This window comes from Neocloeon triangulifer, unplaced genomic scaffold (assembly GCF_031216515.1).
Source record: "Neocloeon triangulifer isolate White Clay Creek 2 clone unplaced genomic scaffold, ASM3121651v1 ptg000001l, whole genome shotgun sequence".
In the NCBI taxonomy this organism is placed as follows: Eukaryota; Metazoa; Arthropoda; class Insecta; order Ephemeroptera; family Baetidae; genus Neocloeon; species Neocloeon triangulifer.
This window is the reverse complement of record NW_026775544.1, coordinates 10,445,894-10,458,370: the sequence shown is the minus strand read 5'-3', so window position 1 is coordinate 10,458,370 and position 12,477 is coordinate 10,445,894. Positions and strand designations below refer to the sequence as shown.

The 12,477-nt window shown below is 35.9% G+C and overlaps 1 protein-coding gene across 5 annotated transcripts in view; it reads right to left on the bottom strand.

Annotated features, from left to right (window-relative positions):
• The window catches only part of LOC132198398 (uncharacterized), a 117,769-nt gene that overhangs the window by 63,141 nt on the left and 42,151 nt on the right, over nucleotides 1–12,477 (bottom strand). For 4 of the 5 annotated variants that reach the window (XR_009441978.1, XM_059622423.1, XM_059622440.1 and 1 more), the window contains one exon: nucleotides 8,792–8,823. Coding sequence is in view for 1 of the 5 variants with exons in the window: in XM_059622423.1 (XP_059478406.1) it covers nucleotides 8,792–8,823 (32 nt within the window). In the remaining 4 variants the exon portion in view is untranslated. Of the gene's footprint in view, nucleotides 1–8,791; nucleotides 8,824–9,644; nucleotides 9,809–12,477 lie in introns of those variants that run through there. The other variant, XM_059622450.1, reaches the window with a different exon arrangement.

The window sequence follows — 12,477 nt, the reverse complement described above, 5'->3', positions numbered from 1 at the left end:
GAAAAATCTAATCACGCAACAACATAAAAAGCTGTCCATTGAGTAACGGCACGTCAAAATTACGTATGCAATCTGCTGTCCGTTTAGCAGAATAAGAGCCGTTTTATATATTCCACTTTTTTTTCATTTCAGGCGAATTAAAAGTGTCGGTCCCATTTACACGCCAAACTGGTGCACTTACAAGGAAATGAAGCGTGTATGTTTGGTTGGCAGACACCTGTACATCTCGCGGCATCAACTCTGCCGCAATAATTGAAGTTGGCTTTTGTGTCGGAGAATATCAAGTGACTTTACCAATGAATTTACGCCACTGGCCATTGATTGCATTAAGAGAGCAACGGGTTAAAACTCAATCAAGCTTTGTCGGAGGCTGAATAATTAAAATGTCATCCTGCTGTGAGATCTGATAATTAGTTGGTAATCAATTTTTTTTATCTAGGCCTCTCTAGTTAGAGTATAATTTTTCCAGGTGCGACAAGTCGGTCAGATTGATGATGACGAATGTAAAAAAAAGAACTGGTCCAGGGCGCTACTATAACTCTTTCTGCTGAATCATTTTCGTCTGCTTGTATTGGAAATCTGCAGCTGATTCCGGTTCGGGTGATGAGGCTATTTATCTTTTTGTCCTCCTCCGTCCACCTGCCCTCCATTAATTCACTCCAGTCAAAATTTATGTCGGCGGGTTATGCAAATTCGCGCAGATAGAATGAAAAGTAGCATCCAAGAAAACTGGAACAATGTTTCAAAAACTTATAATCCGAAATTAATAATAAGCTCCTCTCTCGTGAAATTGGTTCTGGCCGTTATAAATTAAAATAAATTATCCATGTGCTCGGCGACCGACCACAAATCTTCAAAGTGCTCTCGCCGAACTCCATTAAATAACTAATGGGCAGCCAGTTCAATTGCGGAGGAGAGTTTATCCATTTCGAAAAGTCATTTCCATCTTCTTTGATACCGCGACCACACATCATTCAACCTCCCAGAAGAGATTAAGGAATTGCTGCAGTCACGGTGGCAAAACCGAGACGAAAAGATCTCAAGGAATAAATATTCTTAATTTGTAACAATTTTTGTAAAATGTAGTGCTAAATATTTTAAATGTTTACTTCAAGATGAAAATTGTGTGTGACAAATTAATTAAACAATTTCAACTTCCTGCTGATTTAATTTTTTTACAAAATATATTTATGGTGATTTCTACCACGTGAAATTCTAAAACCACACAAAAAAATATTTAATTACAGTAGCTTTATGAGGAATTAAGATTTGATTGTTGTCTGTTCTAAGAAAGTTTAGTCGAGGCTTAGTTAAGAATTAAATTTTTACTTATTTTAATTAAAAATTTTAATAAACCAATCTTAGCTTCTACAGAAATTTTCCGTCACGACGTTTCTTCACTCGTTATAGCTGCGGTTTGTAATTTCAACGGTGGATAATCAATCAGCCTCTCGGTGCGCACATACATCATTATTATTTAGAAATTATTTATTGAAAAACCCAGCTGGAGCAGATAGATATACACACGGCCAATCATGTGTGACCAGGCGACTGCATGCAACTGCGGGTATTTATTATAAATATTTGCTGATTCCGCGGTGATAATAAAGCACATGAGAGAGCTGTAACTTTTAATAGCCCCGGCTGTGTGTAATTCCATTTGCTTCTCGGGCGTAATAATCAAATTATTGCCCAGCTTCTTATCGCGTAATTGCTTGCTTTTCTATAACAACCGCGCGCTTTTAATATACACAACTCAACTCTGTTATCACGTCTCACGTTTTTATTATTTTGCAACGCCAAAGGTTGTTTTCATTTCGTGTTAAACACCTACAGCGAGCAGCTCCCGGTTCAAATGTTAATTGCAAATGGCAAGTAACAAAAAGGATTGTAAAATAATTCGGCACTTTGCAATTGACCTTTGCCGAAGGGATGTTTGCGAAAATAAATTTTGGTTCATCACGAAAGTACCGATGCTTTCAAGGACGCATTGCAAAGTTATTCACTTTCAAAGGTCAAAGCCTTTGGAAAATTTGGAGAGAATGCAGGTTTTCAAGTAAAAAGATTAAAATAAGTGATTAATAATTTGTTTTCCTAAATTTAAATTTTTTTCTGAAAATGTTGAGGAGGGAATTTAGAAAAAAAATTAAACTAAAACTAAAAAAAAATCATTGATAATATTTTCCTTAAAATTGATTTTTATTTAAAAAAGTCTTTTGAATATTTTATGATATCAATTTATAACACGGATTGAATTAGATTTTGACATTTCAAAATGAATTGAATGTGAAGAGCGTTTATTACTTTTTCAAAGGGTGTCGCTCCGGTTGCATACCTGCAGTGCCGAGAGCCGTCGAAGCCATCAAATCAGTGCGGGCATTCAGCTCGCGAACTCGTACTTGACGCGCACTTGTTGTTAGATCGGACACTTATATTCTCAGTCGTGAAAGAGATTAGCTTTAAGTGAATCGGAGATCTTTAGCAGCAAGTCGAGTGCGAAAAACGGCGTTCGTTAAGTACTGTGTCAGTGATTAATCACAGGCAGCTCGGTTTTAACACCCGCCCCGTAATGAGCAAATTTGTGTCACATTTAGCAGTCTCTCTTTTGAATATAATGATAAATTGCGCAGAGGGCCATTTTGCGGTCGACGTGACGCTCTCGAGAAGAGCGATTAATTATCGCCCCCTGCGCGAAAGAAAAGTGGAGTGCATCCTTGATGGGACAGAGGGCGGGCTCCTTTCAGTAAAATTTTTTGAAACACACAAGAGCGAGCAGCAGAGTTTTAAGTAGATCACGTACCCCGACTGCAATGGGTGAAAGTGTAAAGAGAAAGTGAAGCAGAAGGTGTGGTCCATTGCTCTCGAGCAGAGGGAGAGAAGGAGAGCGAGAGAGAGAGAGATGCTCTGGCTGACCACTGGTCCCCCTCTGACTCTCGGCGACGACAAGCCCAGAGACAGAGAAAGATGCAAATACGTACACCCTCGCACACAAGCGACGTCCTTTCTCATCCTGGTTGGGAAATGAAATCAGTTTCATAGTAATCAGAAGATTTTTTTAAACTTTTTAATTGAAGGATTTAAAAAAAAATTCGCTCATTTCAGCCTTTTTGTTAAAAATATTTTCTGCCGTAATGCTTTTTATTTCAATAAGATTAAGATGATTCAAAGATGATTTTTTTTTACAGGCGTTGAAAATGATAATGTTTTATTTTTAATATTATTATTAGAACTCAAAACAATGCATTTTGCTTTATATAATACATCGAGAAGTACATAAATATAACAAATAAAAAGTAGCTCATGAAATTTCGAAAGTGGAATATATCTCTGTTAATAAAAACAAAAGATAAAAATTGAATTTGTTTTTTTAAATATTTATTTAATCAAGTAAATATTTGTTTTATGATTTATTTAGTATTAAATGCGTAGTTTTAAAGTAATTTTATTTGATGTATCTAACAATAGGAAACATATTTTTAAATGAACATTTAATAAGGAAGCCGTTATTATGCAAATTTCTTCTTGTATAAGAAAAATTTCTATTTAAAGAAACAAAAATAAAATTCTAATCACGCTGAGAGATCCACATATATGCACAATGGAATCTAGACCGCTATATTTAAAAAAAAAAATTCATCACCTCAATTCATTTCTGCCTTTTGAAGTTGTTGCCAATTTTTTCGCAGGGGCGGTCCGGATTGAGCTTGTGCAGCCTCTCACTTTCGGTTTCAAGCAACTTTTCTCATTATTCGCGAATTCAGGTTTTAGCGGCGGGCGGTTTTGCATAAACAGCATCTCGTCCTGCGCAACATTTATACAAGATGTCACCCATAATATATTGCGCTGTGTCCTCGCCGCGACTTTTTCATTTCTACAGCTGGTCTTTTCTTCAGGAGAGAACGTGCGAGTTCGAGTCAAGAGAGGAAATCCATTCCATTTTTTAACTTGAACAAAGAAAGAAATAAATAAATAAACAAGAAGAAGTTTGTTTTACAAGCGAGCCGCGTGCAATTGGCAAAAAATTAAGTCGTTCTGCCTTTCAAAGAAGCAACAACCTTAATGAAAAATGGGTCCTGCCGGGGAGGAGAAAAATCTCCATTGATTCTTATTTATGGCGTTATCAATTTAACAGTCACATGATACATAAATAAATCAGTCAGGGGAATATAAATACAAGATTAATAAAAGTGCAGCCACAATTGTGAGAGAGAAGAAGAAGTGCATTGCAAACGAAAGAAATTATCCTTTGATATTTCTGGTTTTATTATACATTCAGTGTGCGGAGGAAGCAGCGGCACGACGGACCATAAATCAAAATTCAGCAGCAGGGATTACATTTCACGTTATTGCCTTTTATTGTGCACATTATAAAATGTGCCGATTTCTTTCTGGCGGAGCACGAAACTTTCTTCCGAAGCCACAAAAACCTGCAGATTTACAATTATGATAAATTGGAGAGCCATTGTTGGCGCTTTTTGCACATACGCCGCTTCAATTCCTGCTTATCTGCTTTTATATTTTTAATTAATAAGAGAGCAAAATTATATGCGTAACTTTTATTTTCGTCCATTGTATCGCGGCGGTATATATAAAAAAAAAATACGCGACGTTTCTCCTGCCAGCTTTATCTTTCTGCGCTTTATATATAAATGAATTAAACTTTCACGTTGAATATTTAATGCCAGAAAATTCGCGCACTCGGTTCATTAATCTTGTCACCAGCTGCACAAAAAGAACTTAAGTAAGGAGAGGCTTGTTTCGTATCCGACGAATTAATTACAGCAGCAGCAGGAAGTGCCTGTTCGGGTGCTTTTTTCGGCCAACCACTTTGTATCAGTGGCAGAAACATCTCGTCAGCGTCGCAGTTTATTTGTGGCTTTTACCGAACGCGCAACCTGAAGGAAAAGAGATCAGAGGCAGTTTATTGATTGATTACGTTAATGCTCCGCTTCAGCATTAACCGTTTGTGCACCGTTGTGAGCAGATTAATTATCAATGTGGTTACAATTTATCGCGGCAATTAATATTTTGTAACATGTTGCAACGTTCAAAAATATTTCGCTGATGAAATTCAGGAAATCAAAATAATCCAACTGCCGTAATTTGTGATTTTGCTAAAAATGTAGTTGTGTTAAAAAATGTTAAAAAATATTTATTTCATAATAAACTGACGTGCCCATCTTTATAATGAAATTAATTTGGTTGAAGCTAAACTAGAAAACTTATCAATTTATTTAACCTATGAAATAATTCATGGTAGTTTTGTTTGCTTCGAGAAAAATTTGATACAATAATTTAATCGTGAAGACTGCAGCAATCTTTGATAATTTTAATGGCCGCGTAATTTTAAATTAATATCTATATCTAACACAAAATAAAGTGCATAGTCATTAGTGTCATTACCAAATGATAATGAACGCAATTATTTTATAAAATTTTTTATGAAGACAACACAATTGTTTACATTAATTTACGTGCACAATTTATGTATCTCTGACCCAAAGGCTGCGCATCCCAAAATTATGTTGGTACACGGCTGCCGTCAGAGCCATGGGGCCTTATGGCTCGGGCGGAAGACATCTTTTTTTGGCCAACATAATAGAGCTGATGCGTGGCCTTTGCTCTGACCAAATTCAAAATGATTTTCATTTATAAATTTTATCTACTCATACAATATAATAGACAAACTTTTAGCTTTTAAACAAATTTCATATAATTCATGATTTACTGGCCTTCAAAGTGGCGAAATTAATGTGAAAATACGCCCGATTCCGAACAATTATTTGTAATTGGGTTCTAGCTAAGAAAACAGCCCGCAGTTGAGACAATTAATCACCCGCAAGAGACCACACTGCTTTGCATATATGAAGCCTGGAGTTATTTGAAATGTGCCAAATAATAATAATTCCGCTGAGAGATGCTCAATTGAGAAACGCTGCAGGCCAAAGTCGTGCGCGTACCCATATCTATTTGCGGCGGGCAGACGAAAAAAAAATTTGGACCATTATGTCAGGGTGTTGCCTTGGCAGAAATAAATTCTGCTAGAGAGAGAAAGAGATATACCCAGTAGGGGTACTCGGACGTGTGTAAAAAAGAGTCAGTGGATTCACGATTTTCCGTGCCGCGAGCAACACAATGCACGTTTTGAACTGCGACCCTCCAGCGTGGTTCGGGTTCAAGGTGATGAAAAAAAGTAACAACTCGCGCTTGCATAACACGCAAAAGTTATATAAAAACGCCCAAGTTAACACAAGAAAATAAAAGTTATGTGCTTCTCCAGCGAGTCGTAAAAGTTACACCGGCCGAATGTGTTCCCATGGTAAAAGTTTTGGCACATATTTTGCAGCGTAATTAACGCGACGGGGGGTATTTGCATTACTGGCGGCGGCGCGAAAAAGTGGCAGCCGCCGCTGTCGGAAAATGATTCAGGCGAAATTATTGTTTGGCCGGCAGAAAATAAAATTACCCCGTCATGAAACTGCGCGCGTGTATTAGAGCAAAAGAGCTGCATTTTATTTTCGCTGCATCTGCGGTAACTGGTTCTGGCCGATTTTTTCCACGTTTTTGCGCACCTGCCCTTTCTGCGTGGCGAACAGGATGTAACTCAAAAGCTTATAAGAAAGTCTGCGCACATGAATTCAAATGAAATTCTTCAAAACTTTCACATATTTTCCTTATCATATTTAGTATTTTCAGCTTATATAAATGGTTGAATTGATCCTGTGTGAAAATTTAGAAGAATAAATTAATGATGTATTAATTTTCATGGACAATATAACTTTTTTTTAATAAAGTTTATTAACTAAAATGAGGTAATAAAGTTTAGTTTTCAAATTGTAAAAATGCATGATTTTGACTCTTCAATTTTGTAATAGTTGAAGAAATTCACACTTTTTCTTTTTATACGACTTCTCTTAATTATATGTTGATTAACTTTTGGTTTGCAACAGGATGAGCGTGAGTTTTTGTTCTTAAAAAATGAACGCATAGTTGCGTAAATTGATGCAGTTGCGTGGGCGAGAGTGGAAATTATAAAATAAAGTTAAAAGACCGGCAGTGCAGGCCGAGGGAGTAGTGATGTGTGCGCGCTTTATCGCCCACTAAAACGCGCGAGGACATGATGATAAACTGCATCGTTCGCGACGCGCAGGGACTACTTGAATTATAAATAAACGCATGCATAGCAATGCAATGCAATGCAAAGCACCACCAATGGCTCCGATTGCTTAACAACGTTTTCAGATGTAATGTGCCCGCGCTCGTTCTCGCTGCGTGCGTTAATTTATGCTTTTGTATCGAATTACAAATGCACACTTAATGTGTGGTTCGAACACATTAAACCAACAATCGCGCGCATGAAATAATAATATTCAGCTGCACTGCTGGACACGAGCTGCACACCCCGCATTGTTGTATTATGTGTATGGAAACGTGCTATGTTGAAAGGAATCGAGTTTCGTTTCTGCTCTCCCAAGGTTTCAATTTCAGTTTTCAGTCGCAGTTAAAAAAATTTTTTTTTTTAATTTACAATTTTTTTAATTGTTAAATCTGATAGGTAGAAATTATTTTTAAATTAAAGATACAAAATGGAAAATACATGGCTCTCCTGGAGGTTAAATTTAATTTAGCTATTTGCCATTTTTTATGATAATAAATTGGACATTTTCTAGACCTTTAATACAAATAATTTTGTAACATAAATACATTTTTGTTTAAAATAATTCTCTTATTATAAAGCACGTGGTGTTTAAATTTACAATAAAATAAATAAATTTGTTTATTATAAAATTTATTAATATAATTTTTTTATTTCAAAATATAGTTTGTAAAAATAATATGATTTAGAATGATTATTAAAATTATTTTTGTTATTTTTAAAATTTTATTAAAAAATATTTCTCACTTAATTAAATTATATATCCTAACTTTTTTTATTTTAATTTTGTATGTTTTTATTTCATTTTTTTCTTTTTTCTCCCCAGACATACTAGTCAATTTGAAAGTCTTCTTATATTGGAGCACTTCACATTTTTATCACTAATTGTAAATCATTTTTAACGGGAGCAATTTCGGCGCAAGAGGCGGTTTCCTTGGAATTTGCATAAAGCAATTAAGATCCCGCTGTTTAAAATGAGGCGTCAATATGGGTCGCCCACTCGAGAAATCGCCACTCACGCCTCTTCTCTTTATCCAGCAGCAGCCGAAATCCTGTCGAGATTATTCGTCGTTTTTGCCACCAGACAATGACCTTGCAGGCGACGATGCGAAAAACGCGAATTTCGGGCGTGATGGATCCGCGAGTGTTTTTTTTTTTATTTCGTTTGCGGTCGAAATAATAACAATAATAAGTGCCCTTTTCGCACGCGCAGCAGTGAAAGTTATAGTATCTTCTAGGGCACAGCCTTAACACTCGCGGCGGTCTGCGGCGTGCAAAATTTAATTCGACCGAGCCCGCGAATTTTTATTTTTTATTATTGCATTGCACCTCCGTGAATTATTTCGGCTTCCTTATGGTGCCGATAATAACACACTCGTCTCAATTCGCAGCTTTGTTTTTGCGCTGACCGTGCCTAATGATGGGAAAAAGTTTCACCTGCGAGCTGCTCTTAATTTTGTTTATCTTAAGCCCTAATGGCTACCCACGTGCTTTTGGAATGCTTTTTGTCCAGATTTTCTCTCCAATTTGTCAACGCATAAAAGCTTAAGACTCCTTTTAGGTATGGAAATAATAAATAATCCTTTTTATCGAAAGCGGAAAAATCGTTTTCAGATTACAAGAAAATCTACTCACCGCTTTTCGATGAGGTCAGCCTCCGGAGGAATCTGTAAAAATCAAATATTATAAACTTGGCAGACGCTAATTTATTTCATTGTTTGATCGTGCTGACTAATTGAATTGGATTTCTGAGAAAACTTTTGTGTGTCTGTCCGGTTGTGCACGTCGGCATTTGTACACAATCGGCCATAGCATCCGCTTTGTTACAAATTTTAGATCAAGGATAGACGAGCCACGATTTTATACTCCATAGATATATTGTTAAGTGAATTCGCCACCTGCTGCTTGTGCCTCTTGTGCTTATTCTGGCAAACAATAACACCGGCCGATTCTTTCTCTGCAAAAAGTTTGCACGCCTCGAAATAAATTTTCGTTAAATGAATACACCCCCTTTATGACAAAATAACGCATACATGCCAGTGCTTATTTTGAGAATCAACGATAACAATTTTTTGTTGTAAACGTCTGATTTATGTGCTTCAATGTTAAGATTTATTATTTTCATTCAAATTTTAATAATCAAATCTATATTCAAGAAAAACCTGTTCTTTACTTATACAAGTTTTAAAAATTTGTTGAATTTCATTTTAATTTTTACAGTCACGTTTAAAATCCTACAAATTGCTACCAATTTTCTGGTTTAACCTGAAAATTAAAAAGCCAGTTATGTTTCTAAATATATCTTGTTATTGTAATTAAATTTTTTGGTGATGTTCGCTTGGAATAATTTTTGCAGATTCTTCACGCCCATATCTGTCGATTAAAGTCAACACACGTGCCACTCGTTAAGTTTATTTTGGTAACGCCAATTTTCGCGTCTCACTGAAGGTCAGGTAACGCCATCAGCAATTATTTTGATTGTCCTAACCTTTTACGGAGTACGTTGGTGCAAAGAAGCTCTGATGGTCATGAGTACGTTCGTCTTCTCGCTTGTGTGAATGCGCACGTCTCAGAAATTACATCCTTACCACATCAAAACGACGTCTACAATCTTTATTGCATTGCGCCTCACTCTGCAGGCAGTCGCACAGCTGCTTCGCTTTTTTGCTTGGCCTTCAATGGGTTCAACCGGAAAATCAACAGAGATAATCTCAAGCAAGTGCAGCGACTGCAGCGGCGAAAAAAATGCACAGATTGCAAATTTAATGTGCTTTTTTTTGTTTATCGATCCACCCTCTTGCGATTGTTGCAGTACTTTTTTATTAGGCTGCGTAGGCTGTGCTAAAATGATTTTATGGTACGGTCCTATATAGCATACTCATTTGGCTGGTGCAATTAAATTTTTTAGATTTTTATTGCTCAACAAAATACAAACATGGGTTGTCCTTGGAAAAGCAAGAAAATAATGCATATTATTGTTCTCTTTTTACAAGCATTATCACGAATCGTAAAGTTTTTTCTTTCTATCATTTCGTGATCACAGAATTTTATTATTATGTGTAATTTGCAATCAGGAAGCATTTGTTTTGTTATCATTCTTAGCGATTCTTAGTATGTTATATGTTTTTACTTCTTCCATGAAACCATATCAATGCTACTTAAGTGAATAATAACTGAAAAATTTGGTTGCAAATAAATGAGATAGCTTAATTTTGGCCAGGAGCTTGAATTTTAGCTGCAAATTGCATAATGTGTGTGTTTAAAATGAATGCCTTATTAAAAATTAATACTTTGCTTTTCCTTAATTAAATATTGATTGAAAATAAAATTGTGTTTTCTTCATCTGACATGCAAAAAAGCTTCGATTTTATTCACAGGACTTACCGGCTAAATTTTAAAGAGATAAAGAGAATTTAATTACTAAAGATTTAAAAGAGAAGTAAAAATTCTGACATAAATAAACAAAAAAATTTGATATTTTAATTGCACCTATGGTTTGAAGAATGTAATTTTTAGCATTTGCAATCAGGAAGTGATTGATTTGTTGCTCAATTTATATAGATGCTTTTATTTTCCTCACTTCCATAATTTTACAACGTTTGGCTTCTCTTTTTGTAAATATAGAGGAAATTGCGCAGTGCGGCAGCTTTACAACTGCAATGAGTGAAAACGGCAAAACTCGATTATTTATATGCACACACGTTCGGTATAAACCTGTTGACGTCCCTTTGAATTAACTGCAGCCTGGCGGTTTATCAAAATCGAGAAATTAACTTCATTTAATAAAGTCCCGCATGCAGACCGCGGGGAGTGGTGCGCGATGTTAATTTTTCCCACTTAATTTTGTCTAATCGCATTGTGTCGAGAATTATTCCAATAAATATGCGGCTCTGTAATGGAGAGAGAAACGCGGCGAGTTGGACGCGGGCCAAGAGAGCAGCAGCCTCACCTCTCAACACTGCGCGCTTATTTTCCATCACAATGCGGTGAAAATGTTATCAGCTTCAAACTCCCTCTGTCCCTGCTGTAAACAAGCCACATTGGACAACGTTTGCGTTTGCCCTGCCATCGATAGATCACTGGCAATTTATTTTATTCCCAGTGACATTAGGCATACGACTCGAATTCCAAAGACTTTATGGCGATGGAGCTCGCATTCGTCCGCAAAAGTTGATCTATAAGGTTAATACCGTCTTAATTTATGTCTGTTCTAATTTGATGACGGGATTTTTTCAAGTTTGATTTTGTCTTTTGTAAGAAGGCGTGAAATGTTTTGTAATTTGAGATTATGAAGAAGATTGAGAATATCTTGTTTTTAATAATATTTAGAATACCTGTTATTTTATATTTAAGCACAAAAAATAATGTTTATTAAAAAAAAAACATTATTGAATAATACTAAAATTTTATATCACTTTATTAAAATATTTTTAACTTTCAATTGTTTATGTATTTTATTGTAAAAATTAGAGCTTATAACAAATAGTTTATAATGAAATGCATCTTTTGCTTGTATTTTAAATAATTTTTTTTTTTTATTAACTTATAAATTTAATACGTTTACAACCTTTTTACAAACATAATAACCAAATATATTTAAAATTATTGATCTTCCTGGCGAGTGTTGCTGTTGAGTGATTATTTGAATCTAATCTGATATTAGAAAATATAATTTTTAGCATTCACAAAAAGTAAAACCATGCATGTGAATATTAGAAGAAAAACAGACTTTGCTGTTGTAATGAGCTGCTTTGGAGAGATTTTAACGGCCGATAGTTGTAATTGCAGGCCAACGAAGACAAAGCCACTTATCATAAACACCCGTGCAACACTTCTTCTTAACGAAGCGTACATATACGAGAGGGAATTACATTGGACACACGGCCAGGGAGCGAGCCAGCGAAAAAGCCACGGTGTGTATTTTGCTCTCTCTTGGAGAAGAAAGAAAGAAAATCGACGCCGCGAGAAGAGGCGGTTTATTAATCAGATATCAAATTGCATGCATGTTCGAGGAGAGCTTTTCCTGGCTGGCGTTATTATTGTGTGTATTATTATTGGCGTGCAGTACACGGCCGAGAGATTGCGGTAGGTTATGTCATGTATTTAGTAGACATTAGCTGCAGCATCGTGTTGTGGTAGGTCAGAGCCAGAACGTTGTTTTCCTCTTTCAGGCAATTTTATAACATATGAAATAAACGCCGAAAGAAGAATGCAGCTGATGGGAAAATGAGATGGTGGTGAAATATGAGGTTATGGAATTCATTCCATCGACCTCCGCGTGGAAACATGGAAAATTGAGCAACAGAGGATTAAATCGATCT